This window comes from Ahaetulla prasina, chromosome 1 (assembly GCF_028640845.1).
Source record: "Ahaetulla prasina isolate Xishuangbanna chromosome 1, ASM2864084v1, whole genome shotgun sequence".
Classification (NCBI taxonomy): domain Eukaryota; kingdom Metazoa; phylum Chordata; class Lepidosauria; order Squamata; family Colubridae; genus Ahaetulla; species Ahaetulla prasina.
Window position 1 is genome coordinate 112752429 of NC_080539.1, and position 16625 is coordinate 112769053.

The 16625-nt window shown below is 36.7% G+C and overlaps 1 protein-coding gene across 2 annotated transcripts in view; it reads left to right on the forward strand.

Annotated features, from left to right (window-relative positions):
• MAN1A1 (mannosidase alpha class 1A member 1) overlaps positions 1 to 16625 on the forward strand; it is a 78162-nt gene that overhangs the window by 24122 nt on the left and 37415 nt on the right. Inside the window, exon 2 of one of the 2 annotated variants that reach the window (XM_058172941.1) lies at positions 2360 to 2456. In XM_058172941.1, coding sequence (XP_058028924.1) covers positions 2360 to 2456 — 97 coding nt within the window. Of the gene's footprint in view, positions 1 to 2359; positions 2457 to 3904; positions 3998 to 16625 lie in introns of those variants that run through there. The other variant, XM_058172930.1, reaches the window with a different exon arrangement.

Here is a 16625-nt window from a genome sequence, read left to right on the forward strand (position 1 = left end):
GTCACTCTAGATAATTAGTTCTTCAGTCAAACACTTCACTTAGATGTTTCATTCAAATGCATTTCTTAAATGAGACTATGCTGAGTATTCTTGAAATTCAGCCACAGTACATTATTTCTAACTAGCAGATTTCGTACTGGAATATTTTATCTGAATCCAAATTTTTACTGCAGAATGACTTAACGGAGTGCATACATTGCCAGTTTTAAATATAATATGAATGCCATTTTCCATCCAAACTCAAGTAAAAGCAGGAAATGATGTATTTGAGTTGAATATTGCCAAACTTTCTCTCAAATACAGAATGTTAATAGACTTTAAAGAATATATAAAGATGGAAGAGTAGATTTGACTTATGGAAATAACCTTATCTAGCATCTTTTTGAGAAAGCCTTTAAAAAAAACTATTTTAGTACTCCATTAAAGTTGCTTTCTGCTAACTTGGAAATCAATTTAATAAGCTTAGATTAGAATATCGATCTCTTTTGGAAAACAGTACCTGATTACCTGACTCACTTCTCAGATTATTTTCTTAATTCAGTCTTCCTTGGCTTTCCAGTTTTCTAGCATATAACTTTAATTTACAGAATTCTCACAATAATAAGAGGACACTAGATTGAGAAAGTTTGCCTTGGTTATTTAAAAATTAACTTGAGTGAGACACTCTCTGTACTACTGAGCTGTTTTAGCTTTAGCTTTAGATATCATTTTGGACAGTTTAGCCCAAATGATATAGCTTAGTCCCAAGTGATATATAATGCTTGAACAAGCGCGCCTTTAAAATACACACATGTGTGCATCTGTGCTGTGAGGTACATGCAGGAAAACAATATGCAGTTTAGAAATGGAAAGATAATACTTGAAATGAGGACACAATTCTAGTGAGAGAGCTTAGGTTTTAGGATTAAGGCCATCCCAGTTTTCCCAAGTGCTCGGATGCTGTTGCTTCATATCCTATCAGTGCACCTTTCCCTGCTAAGGAAAAAAACAAACAAAATTAATCTTGGGAGAATGGGAACTGATGGCAGAGAGTTCTCTTCAAGAAGAGAGATCTTTCAAAGGGCGATTCATTTATACCAAACTGATGGATCATGATGAGATTCTGAAATATATTCCTTTATGGAAAGGAAGGCTCTTTTGCACATAGGAAACATGTACTTCTACTCTCTCGTTTGTGAGAGGAAAGAAGAGTGGTGACTATATTTAAATGTGCACATTCATATCTGTGATTCAACACATTCCAAAGGCAGTAGTATGAATTCTAACCTATATATCAAAAATAAATATTTAGGGCATGCAACAGGAGGGCTGATGGGAATTTGTATGGATTCTGGTGTCTGTATCTGGCCCTTGCATTGGAAATCACGTCTGTCTTGTGAAGGAAGTACTATTTGCTATAGAACAAGCATTAATTTGAATTGCATCATTTTTAAAAAAGAATAGTTTCAGAGTTATACTAAAGTCAATATGAACACATTATATTTTATTTTTAATGCCAGGAAACATTTTGGAATAGTAAGGAAGACACTTTTCCTGTCCTATCGTCCAGAAAAAAGTTAGCAGCATGCTAGGGTAGTACAGATAGAACATTGTAAAATTTATTAAGCGTTCTTTCCAAAATCTTGGGATTTAAGCATCTCAGTAGATTGCAGATATTTAAATCATTATTTTTTAAAAAAATATGTTCATTTAGTAACAGTCTGCTGAAGGAATACATTTTTGTGCCAACAGATGCTATTTTGCTTATTCCTTTTTTACATAATAGTACTCAAAACTTTGTGACAATGATGTAGGAACTTATATAATAGATTCGGAACCACTGATTCATGGTGTAAAATAAGTATTTCTGTTTGTAAAAGGATGCAATCCAAGTCTCTGCCTGTGTTGTGAATTAAACAGCTTTGCATTTGCTGGGGATGTCCATTAACTTTTCTTTTACGTTGCTAAATTATTTCAGTACAATCTGCAATGACTGCTAGAGTTTGAATTTGCTTTATGTCATTATGTGCTATAGATGAATAAAATATAAGAATGTTATTGTTGTTTATTAGTTTTAGCCAACAGACATAAACATAAATGTTTGCTGTACTAGGAATATATGAGTTTCTATTATATATTTCTAAGTAAGAATTGGGATTAGAATGGAATTAAAGCAGGTTCCCTGTATAATTTGAGTAACTAAAACAGCGAACATCAATATGATGTTGCTGTTAATAATGTTTAACATTAAAATATATCTATAATATAATAGGCATTTAATTCACCATTGAATGAGGTGCATTGGTCTTTGGTTACAGCATATTTCCTGCTAGTTTTCTTGCCAAATCCAAATTATAATCCTGCTTACATTTCCCACCAGATGATGAAACATGCCTGGGATAATTACAAACATTATGCCTGGGGATTAAATGAATTGAAACCCATATCAAAACAAGGACACTCAAGCAATTTATTTGGTAAGTAGTATGTGCTTTCTATTTAATGACATCAGCTGATTTACTATTCTGAAGTTAAAGATTACACTAGAAGCAGTGTTTTTGACTAGCTGCAGTGACATGTTATTGAAAATGTCTATGTTTCTTTAAACTGTGTATCAAAGTTTAATTCTCTGGTTATATCATGTCTACTGTTAAGAAAATTAGCAGTACTTGCAGACAGGGTGAGAGGCAATGTTGCTTCATATTCCAAGAATATGAAGAATCTCTAACTTGCTACAGCTTTCCCCTTACATATTTTGCTACAAGTTTTTATATATTCCCTATGCATAAATCAATAAAATAATCCAAACAAAGGAATTGATAGAAACTGTGAGATCCTGATATGTTTAGTGGTCAAGAGGTTGAACTCTTAACCGCATTCAAGGATAGGACTACATGCAATGATCAATGCTATTTGTTAAGGTATAGACACTTAAAAGCCTTGAGTGTAAAAAGGAATAATTTTTTGCACTGCATGTTTGGGATCAGCTAAATATCAGTCTTAGTTGAGCTCCATCTGAGAGACTTAATCACTTCAGTGGTGGAAGAAATTATATGTTCAAATCATACATATATTAAAAAACCATTTGCCAGAAAATGTTACCATGTACTATAAACTTGAACAAAATCTATGTAGAAGTACACAAAAGGTCAAAATGGTGGTGGATAAAGGGCTTTCCTAGTTTCCTGAGTATCCTGGGTTATAGGCTAGGTAAACTGGAAAGCTTCTACAATATTGCTTCTTTGCCATAGTAAATCCTGGTGCAAATCACAATTTTTCATCAAAGATTTTTTTCTCCCTCTGCTCATATGCTCAATTCCATGGGCTAAATGAACAAAATATGGAAGCAGTACCTTGGGGGCCACTGAATAGGAGGAAGCCCATTGACTGAGAGTATTAATAAGCATTTATGTTTGTAAAGGATGCAATCCAAGTCTCTGCCTGTGTTGTGAATTAAACAGCTTTGCATTTGCTGGGGATGTCCATTAACTTTTCTTTTACGTTGCTAAATTATTTCAGTACAATCTGCAATGACTGCTAGAGTTTGAATTTGCTTTATGTCATTATGTGCTATAGATGAATAAAATATAAGAATGTTATTGTTGTTTATTAGTTTTAGCCAACAGACATAAACATAAATGTTTGCTGTACTAGGAATATATGAGTTTCTATTATATATTTCTAAGTAAGAATTGGGATTAGAATGGAATTAAAGCAGGTTCCCTGTATAATTTGAGTAACTAAAACAGCGAACATCAATATGATGTTGCTGTTAATAATGTTTAACATTAAAATATATCTATAATATAATAGGCATTTAATTCACCATTGAATGAGGTGCATTGGTCTTTGGTTACAGCATATTTCCTGCTAGTTTTCTTGCCAAATCCAAATTATAATCCTGCTTACATTTCCCACCAGATGATGAAACATGCCTGGGATAATTACAAACATTATGCCTGGGGATTAAATGAATTGAAACCCATATCAAAACAAGGACACTCAAGCAATTTATTTGGTAAGTAGTATGTGCTTTCTATTTAATGACATCAGCTGATTTACTATTCTGAAGTTAAAGATTACACTAGAAGCAGTGTTTTTGACTAGCTGCAGTGACATGTTATTGAAAATGTCTATGTTTCTTTAAACTGTGTATCAAAGTTTAATTCTCTGGTTATATCATGTCTACTGTTAAGAAAATTAGCAGTACTTGCAGACAGGGTGAGAGGCAATGTTGCTTCATATTCCAAGAATATGAAGAATCTCTAACTTGCTACAGCTTTCCCCTTACATATTTTGCTACAAGTTTTTATATATTCCCTATGCATAAATCAATAAAATAATCCAAACAAAGGAATTGATAGAAACTGTGAGATCCTGATATGTTTAGTGGTCAAGAGGTTGAACTCTTAACCGCATTCAAGGATAGGACTACATGCAATGATCAATGCTATTTGTTAAGGTATAGACACTTAAAAGCCTTGAGTGTAAAAAGGAATAATTTTTTGCACTGCATGTTTGGGATCAGCTAAATATCAGTCTTAGTTGAGCTCCATCTGAGAGACTTAATCACTTCAGTGGTGGAAGAAATTATATGTTCAAATCATACATATATTAAAAAACCATTTGCCAGAAAATGTTACCATGTACTATAAACTTGAACAAAATCTATGTAGAAGTACACAAAAGGTCAAAATGGTGGTGGATAAAGGGCTTTCCTAGTTTCCTGAGTATCCTGGGTTATAGGCTAGGTAAACTGGAAAGCTTCTACAATATTGCTTCTTTGCCATAGTAAATCCTGGTGCAAATCACAATTTTTCATCAAAGATTTTTTTCTCCCTCTGCTCATATGCTCAATTCCATGGGCTAAATGAACAAAATATGGAAGCAGTACCTTGGGGGCCACTGAATAGGAGGAAGCCCATTGACTGAGAGTATTAATAAGCATTTATGAGAGCTCCAAGCATGCTTTTTTGATTTGGAGTTCTGAAGAGACATCTGGGATGGCCTCGGCCGAGCCTGGAAAGCATTTATGTAAGTTTGGGTGGGACTGCGTTATTTGGCAGAGACATCTGTCAATGCATTTCTAATAGCATCAGAAATACTCTGATGAGACATAGAGTGCAGAGGAGAAGAGCAAGGCCTCTAGGAGATGTTTTACCAAGGAGACATGCTTACTAGGCGAACCTGAATTAGTTAGAAACCGTCTCAGTTTCCATAAAGCTCAAATTATGCATAACTGCAAAGACATATCAAGCACTTACATAAATATTAGCAAATTTCCCTTTGGCTAATTTAAAGGCACATGTTAGCACATCTAGCTACTTGAGTCTGCCATTTAAGCAAGAGAGAAGAAATAGTATGTGATAACAAAAAGCAGAGATCCACAGACTAAAGAGCATCAGCTACTGTGCCCAATCATGGAGGAAAAGCAAGAGCAATGAGATTTTGCTATAGCAGGCCAGTGGGCTGTTTTGTTCCCTGTGCTTCGGTGTTAATAAATTGAGCAAAAGTATAGAGTTCATGGCCAAAGAAGATGAAAGATTTAGAGCAGTTGGGAATTTCTACAGCAAAAATAGAAATGAACACAAATGTTAAAGCCAGAAAAGAGGATTTTGGAAATTTAGGCAATAAAAGGGAGTAGCAGAAGTTTTCAGAGGAGTTAGTTAACTCTGCTAAGTTCAAAATTCACTGACAGTAATAGCCCATTCTCTCAAAAGTATACACCTCTGCCACAGAAGTAAGCAAGAGAAATTTAACATGGAATCAAAGTGAGAAAGAGAGCCTACCTTGGGAAAAACATGACCTAAATAATGCAGAGACATTTTTCAGAGTTGCAGCTTGGTGTTAGAGACCTTGTGTCCTTTCTCAGCTGTAACAGACTATCTGTGTCAGTCTGGCAAGTTTCCAGAAGAAAGAAAGCCACAAGGAGATCATCAATATACTGAATTAGAGCAGAAGATGCAGAACTAGATCAAACCGATTATACAGGTACTGTACATACAAAACAAAGCTCATTTTTAGGATGAATATGAACAAAAAAGAAAAGTTTACAAAGACTCATGACTGAAAAGTAAGGAGTGTATAGAAAAATGCTGACCAGAATAGTGTGGGGTTTGGAACCACAGGAAAGGTGGCGATCATAAATTTTTGTCATTCTTAGATGCTACACAATGTGCCATTTATTACTCTACCACCATTTTTGAATGCGGAAGATTGAAGTGTTGCTTCTAGTGATTACAATTATACCCTGATTCAAGAATACTTCAGTTACTGGTTTAATTCTTTCTTTAGCTTCTGGGTTTAAGGGATATTGCATTTTCCTGGTTAATGGTTTTTTTTTTAGTCAATTAGAATTTAAAGTTTAACAGACAAAACTGAAAGTATGCATCCCATTTCATTATCAGAATGTTTTGTCCACAAAATGTAACAACTTGCTTCAACTTGTAGTCATCTAAAATGTAAGGCTGGCTTACCTCCCAAAGAGGCATTGCAAATAGTATTATTGCTTCTTCATGCTGGGAAAGTATATCTAAATAAATTCCATTTAGTATGTAGTATGTGATGGCTGTTAATTTGCATAGCCAGACCCAATTCTGAAACCATTTGCTACAGAGAAATATTTGGAATTCTGATATCCTGAGAGTAGAATAAAGAGCAGGAGTATCTAGAAGGCAAGGGAGAGTTTTTCCTCCTACAGTGCAATCAGCAGATGGTTCAGAAACAGAAAAAGATAAAAGACGGTGAGTTGCTATTACTTTCACCTGCACACATCTTTGTGCTATTTTAGGACAATTTGTCTCCAAAGCCCAGGATTTCCATGGGAGTAATGTGATCCTGGGGTGGGGGTGGGGGGTTTTGACCCTGAAAGGATAAGTCGAAGACTTGTTCCAGATTTTGTTGCCTGTTGCTATATTTAGAGGTGTCCTTCCTTTTCCTTGTCTATGAGTTTGGAAAGTGTGTAGCCTCAATTGAAGAGCCATAAGCAGTATCTTCAGCTTTTCCTTTCCTTATCTAGAAACTTTTCAGTTTGAGTGGTTGTTGTAATAATCTCATTAATGTTTTCTCTGTAAGATAATGTAATATCTTCCAGCCCAGTAAGATAGATTTTAAGTGCAGCCTCTACAAAAGTGTTACTAAAATTTGAGCAAATTGCTTTAAGTCAGAGAGTCCAGAGTGCTGCTGGATCATAGTACTTAAGCAATCTAGGAAATCAGCTGAGTATTCCCCTTTTTCCTGCCTAATCTCTGTATTTTGTGCCAATCTTTATTACGGAGACAGATGATCAAAATCTAAAGTGGTTTTTCCTGTGTTCAGGAGGGGCCCTTTTGGAGGAGGAGGGTATTTTATAAGGCAAGCACCACAGCAGAAAAGGCCCACTTCTTGGGACTCGCCAAGTGAGCCCCCCAGTTTGCAAATGGCACACAACATGGAGCCATGCAAAGGCCTTCCAAGGCACACCTGCTTTTTGAGCAGGAATCATGAATCCAGAAGGACTTCCAGATTGCTTACTGGGTCTGTCTGGGACAGTGCAATCCCAGGCCAGATCCAAAGATAGTAGAAGCATAACTGACAGGTCCCAAAACCTCACCCCTATATGAACTCACCTAGCAGCCTCATGTAGATGTTGAATAGGAGCGGAGAGAGCAGAGCACTGAACTCTGCAGTACCCCCATGGTCAAATGATCAAAATTTAGGGATTTGGCATCCCAGCTTGGCACACCTTGTTAGCAGCAGGAGCAAGAAGATGGCAAAGGTGAGCTGGGACAGCAGGACAGTAGAGAGCCAAATAGGCATAGATGTGGCAGAGATAGTTGAATGGGGGGGAGTTGATGTATCCCCTGCAGCTGTAAGTGGAGGCAGGCTGCCAAGAACCCAAATTGTGACCACAGGGGCACTGCAGCAACTGTAACTTTCAGCATGAGTCATAAGTCAATTTTTTTCAATACTGTAGTAACTTCAAATGGTCACTGAATGAATGGTTGTAAGTCAAGGACTACCTATATTTTAATTCTGGAATTGGAAAGAGCATATTTCTCTTCACCATGCTATATCCCCCATCCCTCTTACAGTATTTTGGTACAGGTTTTAGGTATTTCTTGTGCATTTAGTCTGTAAAGATTATTGCACATCTGAGAAGATTTCTGTGTGAAGTATAATTCTAACAATTGGTTTCATTGGCTCATGTACAAAGACCAGTGGTAGGTTGCTCCCGGTTCACTTCGGTTCGGGAGAGCCGGTAGTAAAAATCTGCTGGCGTTCAGAGAACCGGTAGTAATGGCTGGCTGGCCACACCCCCGAACCGGTTTTCTGGCTGCCATGTTTGACGGTTTTAATTCTCGGCCACTTATAGAATATGTATTTTAACTGTTGTTTTAATTTTGTATATTGAATTGTTTTAATCTGGCTGTACACCTCCCTGAGTCCTTCGGGAGAAGGGCGGTATAAAAATCTAAATAATAAATAAATAAATAAATAAATAAATGTTCGTCACCATCATCTTCTTTGTGCATGTGCATTCCATTGCCTTGCAAGTCAATGGGCATGAGCAAAGAACATGGGGAAGCCGCCGATACTTTTTAGCATCCTGTGGAGAAAGTGGCTGGCAAAAAAGCCTTTTTGGAGGCTTCCTGGCCAGCCACTTTCCAGCAGCAATGGCTGGCTGAGGGCCTCCCAAAATCTGGGTCAGCTTGCCTTCCCGACTCTGGACCAGCCACTGTGGAAGGTAAGCAGCCAAAAAAAGAGGCGGGGGGGGGAGAAAGGCAGGCAAGCGGGCCTGGCCACGGGGACCACCGGGAAGGCAGGCAGCTATGTAAGGGCCGCCCAACTAACTAGCTCCCTTCCCTATGGCCCTGCCATATTTGCCTGCCTTCTGGCCTGGCCAGTGGGTGGGCGGGTGGCCCTTCGGGGAGACGGAGCCGCTGTGCTGGAGGTGAGAGGAGCAGCGACAGTGACAGTGACAGTGCTGGGAGAGGGCAGCAAATGTCACACACACACACATTAGCCCTGTCGCCTCCATTGCCGCTTCTTTTGCTGCCTGTTTCTTGCCATTCATAAAGTCTATCATGAAGTGCTGGAAGGCGTTTCCTAAGATTTCCCCCAAGTCATCTTGATCCCCCAAGAAAATGTCTTCCAGCTCTTAACAATCAACTTTAAGAGTGGCGAGAAGTGGCAGCAGAAGCAACAGGGGCTTGTGTGTGTATGTTTACTTCCTGTAAACTGCAAATTACAGGAAGCCAGCAGATCGCAGGCTTACTTGCTTACCTGGCAGAGCGCAGACTGGCAGCTCTGGGTCGTCTCTCAGCCGTTGTGTGCAGGGAAAAACGTTGCAAAATAAAGAAAAACTCCAGACTGCAAGAAGTTAATTGTCTCGCACTCACAATAAGTTTTTCTTTACTTTGCAAGGTTTTTTCCTGCACACAGCGGCTGAGGGATGACCCGGAGGTGCCACTCTCCAGTAAAATGTGCATCTCACAGTGGGGCACAATTTGGGGTGGCAGATGGGGCAGGGGATGAGGGGGAGCTTGGCAAGCTTTGCAACTGCGTGGCAAGAAAGGATGCTGGGCCAACTCCCCTCTCTCTGCTGGCCAGCACCTCCCGAAGCTGCCAGCGTTGCATGCAGTCGCTGCACTGGGACTGATAGGAGCAGCGGCAGCCCTCTCCTGTCTTTCTTTAGCTGAGTGGGGGGAGGAGGAATGGGACTTCACCAAAAAAAAGAGAATTCTCTCTTTTGGCATCGGAGCCAAAGCTAAAAGAAAGTGGCAGGGAGAAAAAGAGGGAGGGTAGGAAGAGGGCAAGGGCAATTTTTTCATTGTTTTAACTCCTGTAATATCCTTCCCAGCTACTATTTTCTCTGCTCAGCAGCAGAACTTTTTTTTTTTTGGTTAGTCCCCTTCTTCCTGGGAGAGAGAAGAGCGGGGGCAGGGAAAGAACCATTTTCTGTCCTTGCCTCCTTCCCGTTTTTATTTGGTTTTCCCTCCTACCCTGAAAGGAGTTTCAAGCAAAAGGAAGAGGGAGGACGGGGGTGGGAAGAAGGATCTGGGAGTGAGAAGAATGAGAACGAGACCAGGTGCGTATGTGTGTGTGTGTGAGAGAGAGAGAGAGAGAGAGAGAGAGAAAGAAAGAAAAAGAAAGACAAAGAGGAAGTGTGTGTGTGTGTGAGAGAGAGAGAGAGAGAGAGAGAAAGAAAGAAAGAAAGAAAGAAAGAAAGAAAGAAAGAAAGAAAGAAAGAAAGAAAAGAAAGAAAGAAGGAACTGTGTGTGTGAGAGAGAGAGAGGAGAAAGAGACAAAGAAAGAGGAAGAAAGAAAGAGACAAGAAAGGAAGGAAGGAAGGAAGGAAGGAAGGAAGGAAGGAAGGAAGGAAGGAAGGAAGGAAGGAAGGAAGGAAAGAAAAAGGAAGGAGAGAAGGAACGGAGAGAGAAAAAACTCTGTGCTATTATTTTTAATTGTTCCATTATTTATCATGTGTTAATATTTTACACTGCCCCTACACCTAGAGTGATTTTACTGCCTTTCTTTTGCCCAGGGCTACCACATATTTTTCAGGGATTTACATGCATTTAATGTCTATAGTCCAGAGCATAAATATGTGTGTGTTTATTTTGTACATCAGGTTGTATTAGTCCATCTTAATATGCAATTCCTGCTTTGTGATGTTTTGTATACATACAGAGAAAGAAGCACTCTTGTGATCTTTGACTTTTAGGCTTGCTGTCAAACATCAGCCATAATACTAATGACTGTTTTGAACAATATGCAGGTTGTATTACATGAATGGCTATTTTATATGTGAAATTATGACTTAAATATTTCTGCACCTATATTGGTTCTCATTGTCACGAACTTTTTCCTTAGTTTTAGGTTCCTTCTCTCTTTGTTCAGTTTCCATCCATTGCTTCTTGTTTTGCCTTCTGGTGCTTTGGAAAATACATTGCCCCCCCCCTTCTTTCTGGCAGCCCCTTAAAAGCATGTTGCCTATCACACTCTTGGCAAAGCATTTGAGCCATTTCCTCCTTTCAGTGTTCCATGAAAGTACATCTATAGTATGTAGATAATAAAGTTGAAAAATGTTATGAACATCATTTTTAGAGAAATATAGATATGTTGAGGCTGGGTGTGAGAAGGAAGGCCCCTGGGAGGGGAGGGGCCAGACGCATTGCTTGACATGAGTGACATTGAGTTGGCCATGCCCACCCAGTCACATAACCATCAAGCCACACCCACTGTCACATGACCATCAAGCCATGCCCACAAAATAAGCCACACCCACAGAACCGGTAATAAAAAACTTTAGAACCCACCCCTGACAAAGACCATTAACAAAAGGTTTTTACCATGGTGTAGTTCATTCCTAATGCAAACACATTATTATTGTGCCCCATAGATGACATTGTGAGTCGGTATTATATGAGAATCAGGCTGTTTATTATCGGATTACAAATATCTTTATACCTTATATTAATTTTTTAATAATTTTGTATACTATTTCTAATATATATATTAGAAATAGTATACAAAAATTATTACAAATTAATATAAGGTATAAAGATATTTGTAATCCGATAATAAGAATTAAACAGCCTGATTCTCATATAATACCGACTCACAATGTCATCTATGGGGCACAATAATAATGTGTTTGCATTAGGAATGAACTACATTCATTCCTAATGCCAATTTATAATTCATAAATATATGCTTTATGTTTGTAATTTCCTAATGAATGATGGCTTCAGGTAGCAATACTTTCTAATTTGAGGTAATTTTTTAAATAAAATATTATGGACAGCAACATAATAGGTCTCTTATATTGTAGATTTTAAAAACTGTAGTCATTTATTTCTTAATGGCATCCTAACTTTTATGTCACTTTATTTGTTTCTTCATCCAGTTTTTAAAAAAACACATAATATTGTATGTTGCCCATTTTTGGAAATAGCTACTTTTCTGCAAGAAGAAATTAAAGTTTGTTCTTTCAAACTAACATGTTGCAGGAAATTTGTGAAGAACATAAATATCAAGAAAACATTTACACTTGACTGACAGATTAGGAAAAGTATAACAATAAAATAGTAATAACAATTATAAATCTGAATTGTCTGCTGTCAAAATTAGGAACTCTGGCTTTCTAATGTGATGTTGATGCTGTGTTTTCCCATGTTTATCTCACTTCATTAGTTTTGAGTGCAGAAGGAAACTGGAGGAAACTGTGGTAAATTGTTTTATCTTCTAAAGCAGTGGTCACCAACCAGTAGTCCATGGAAAATTTATTTGCATTTTTATATTGCACTAAATACTATTTGTCTTTTTAAAAAATTCATATTAGTGGTCCGCAGGATTTAAAATTATGAATTTAGTGGTCCCTGAGATCCGAAAGGTTGGTGACCCCTGTTCTAAAGTATACCTTTGCCTAGCTGCTCTTTTTAGCAGAAGCCTGTATTTCAGCCAAATAATTCCAGATTTCATTTCACTTCCATAATTTGCTAGGATTAGCTGGAATATAATATGTCATTTTTAATTGCTTTGGTCTTCAATCAGTCAGTCTTCCTTCCTGTCTAATATTATATATATTGTCTTTCAATCACATCACAAACTATAGTACTGAAACTGACTGTTTTATCTATGATTAGTTGAAACCAAATTGTTTTAAAAGTTTGAAATGATAAATCACAAGTTAAACGTATAGTTCAGTTATATAACAAATAATTTAGATTTTTTTATCTCACTTTTTTTAATAAATAACTCAAGCCAGCAAACATAGCTAATACTCCTTCCTCCTTTTATTTTCCCTACAAAAAACAGCCCTGTTGAGAGAATGATTAGTCACCCAGCCAGTTTTCATGCCTAGTTTTCATGCCTCACAGTCTATTGGTCTCTTGCCTGGTGCCTCAACCACTAGACCAATGATACAATATTATTTAAGGGAAAAGAATATCACTGAGTGAGAGTCATATGTTTCAGTTTTTATCAGTTTTTATCTTTTAACAATAGCCCCTGAATTATTTCATAAACAACTATCTACTGTCGTATTATATGACAAAAGATGGGGATCTGAATCTTTGCAAGCTTAGTGTTAGAAATATGTATTATCTAAGGCTTCATAGAGTTCTCCTATTACCAACTGTATTGCCATTAACCCTCGTCCTTGCTGGAATTATTAAATATCATAATTACTATAAATTAATTTTAGTGGATGACTGTTTTGTTTAGCAATTCAGAAGTGCTACTTTTCCTCTTACTTTAGAACTACAGTCTGAAATGTCAAGGTTGAAAATTAAATGTCAGATTCTTTTCTGTCAGGCCTTCCATAAAATGACCTTCGTACATGTTCTTCATTTTTGGCAACACAATGAACAAACAAAACAAATAAGGTTCAATACAGCAGAAAAGCAGATGCCGTACCATATTCTTGCTAACTCAAAGCTTATCCTTGTGTAATTGGAGGAATATATTTGCCTGAGCATACCATGTGAAATAGTACCAGATCACTCATTGTACCTAGTAGTAAATGTTAGATTATTTTCTATTATTTACTATTAATTTCAGTATCTCTGTCACTTTCTGGCTTTATGGAAGGAGCTTGCTCATACTAGTTAGGAACAAATGTTAGCAAAATAAGTGTTTCCAAATTTGCCAGCTTTTAATTTTATAAAGAAACATTTTTAGAGCAAAATTGCCACAGCCCCATTGGATAAGTGCCAACATTAATCACAGAATCATTGCATTGCAAAGAGCCTTTTAAGTATTGAGACCAAGCTCAGTTCAGAAATCCAGATTAAGACACCTCTGACAGATGTCTCTCCAGCCTTTGCTGGAACACATCTAGTGGCAGGGAGATCACTTTACTCTCAAACAACTATCTACTCTTACTGTTCAGTAACTTCTCTATCACCCATATTTATGGGACACAGAACAATGGTCTCAAGTTAACAAGCGGGGAAATTCCAGTTGAATGTTATAGAACATTTCCTGATAGTATTACTCACTGGTTGATTGAATTAACTGACCTGAATTGGTGTAGCTAATTCTTTCTTCTTTATCCAGCAAACACTGCCAAAATATTAACTGGGCAGTAAACTTTGCTGCACAGTGCACTTTGCTGCAACATTTAATAAGTAGATAATCAGACTGGAGTTAGTTACCTATTCTTAATTCTTTGTGTGTGTGTGTAAAAAATTAAAAAGATAACTGAGTTAGTAAAAGGAATGGAAACCTAAAGTTTCCATAATACTGGACCAGAAATGCTTTGTATGTTATCTGTTTATTAGAGGACACCCAACCTTTTAAGATGACTAATAATTAAATGCAGTACAAATAATTGTAATTCAATAAGTATCAGTATAGTGCACTAAAAAGGCAACTCCTCAGCCATTTTTTCAAAGCACCAGCATTTCAATACTTGGTTTCTCAAGGAAAGCTGGCACTCTCCTGCAAGGCATTGTGACAAGAGAAATGTGAAAACATGGCCATATATCTTAGTCATAAAGACTAGTAGCAACAAAGGTAATAGCACAGAGAGAAGATACTTGAGTGTGGACTTAACTCTGGGATAGCCTAGAGAGGAGCTGAAAGGGCCTCCTCCAGACAAAGCTTTGGAATATAGCTGTCCCTAGATATAGCTGCTTGCATGTTTTCCAGGGAGAGCAGAACTCTCTGACCCAAATTAAGAAAGAATAAAAGGAAGTGGAAGGAGAGGAAACCATAGAACACTTACGTCATTGCTTTCCCCAGCTGTGCTCTAATGAAGATAAAATCATTATTCTTTTATTGGTGTAGAGTTAACTTAGAATTTAGAATTGGAACAAAATCTTGATGTGAAGTGCTCATTTTCAGAGTCCCGCTACCCCTAACTTGAGGTGAGTATGTTGAGATTTAAGAGGAGAATGAAAGTGGACACAGAGTATAACAATACAGCAAAATACAGTGGAAAATAGTGTTCTTGCATTCTTAATTCCTAGAAATAAAGAAACCCGCCTTGTACTAGTATTCCAAGTGGCAGCTCAGCCTACTTTATTTGGCTTTAGCTCTTCAATATAATTGCTTCCAAATGTAATTGTTTTATCCATGAAACTGCCGATCTCCTGATTTTTCTTTTGCTAAATACTGGCATATGCAGCCAGTATATGCTGTATAGCTACTAAATGTAATAAAATAACAGGAAATCATTGTATTTTCTGATTCCACAATACACTTAGTTTTTAAAAAATAATTTTAAATGAAGATTACATTCAATAAATAAAACTAATACAACTGCATACTACAGAAATACATTTAAAGAATTACAAATTTGAAAAAGTGCAGATAAAAAGTTACTTCTACCTTCAGCCTCAGCAAACATAATCAACATCAACAATGTATCACTGTTAAAATACAACCAAACATTCCTTCTCTATAAGTCCATCTCTAGATCTTCATCTCTCCATATTAGTCAAAAAAAGTAAGAACATAAGTATTACAAACTATATTTATTATACCCAATTTGAATCCTCCCATTTATATTTGCATCTAGATTTCCATTTAAACAAATCCCCCCTTTCATCTCTTCAGTCTAATCCCAGTAAAAAAAAACAAAAAACATTACAAAAAATCATCATCATCATCCAGTCTCAGTCAAAGAAACTAATAAACATCACCAGAAATAGCAACCTATTATTTGTATACAAAACCTAAAAAGATAGTTTTGCATATTAAATCCTTTACATTCAATTTGAATCATTCCTTTTATATTTATGTCCATTTCTATTTAAACAAATCCCTTCTTTCTCTAACAATCACAATCCAAATAATTTTTGAACCTCATCAAAAACAGCAAACCATTATTTTAACCATGATAAAATAAATCAATTTTACTTTTTTTTCTTATTCCTAGCAATCTTTAAACTCCAAAAAGAAATTTCTAACTTATGCTTTCACATACAGGTAATCTTTGATTTACAACTATTTGGTCATGTGATTAGAATCTGGGTGCTTGGCAATTTGTTTGCACATATACCAAGAGTTCCATAATCATATGTGTAATTTCCTCTTTTGACTTCTTTGGAAATCAAACTTTGGCTGGCTGAGTGAATGAAAGAACTGCATGCCCAAGAGATTCAGCTCTACGAAGAGCTGAAATCCTTTGTAGGCAGTTTTTTTACTCTATTCTCTTAACAACCTCGGTTATCACTTAACAAGTACAACTGGGAGTGCAGGGATTGTGATCATTGATCAAAGGAGGCACTTGATATGACTCTCTGAAATACATATGGTGTTCTCAAGACCTCTCCTTGATCCACAGAGAATGTTTGGCAGTATGGATCCAGCATCTAGCTGCCTTTGACCATAATGCCTCCTGCTAAACCATGGAACATCAGTTCAACATTCAACATAAAACTATATTGTTTTTGGTAAAATGGTAAAATAATTAATAGGGAAATAAGAAATGATAAATTGATCCACCTTAGAAAATAATTGACATTAAGAGATAAATGTGAAATATCAAGCTACGATAAAAAAAATAGAAATTAAGGATGGAAATGACTATGTTTAAATTAAAGAGTTTCAATTGAAAAAAGGAAATAAGAGAAAACAAATTGATGATGATTTACAAATGTGGTGATTTTGAGAAATATATGTGATAAATGGAGAAATAAGATAATGAAATAAAA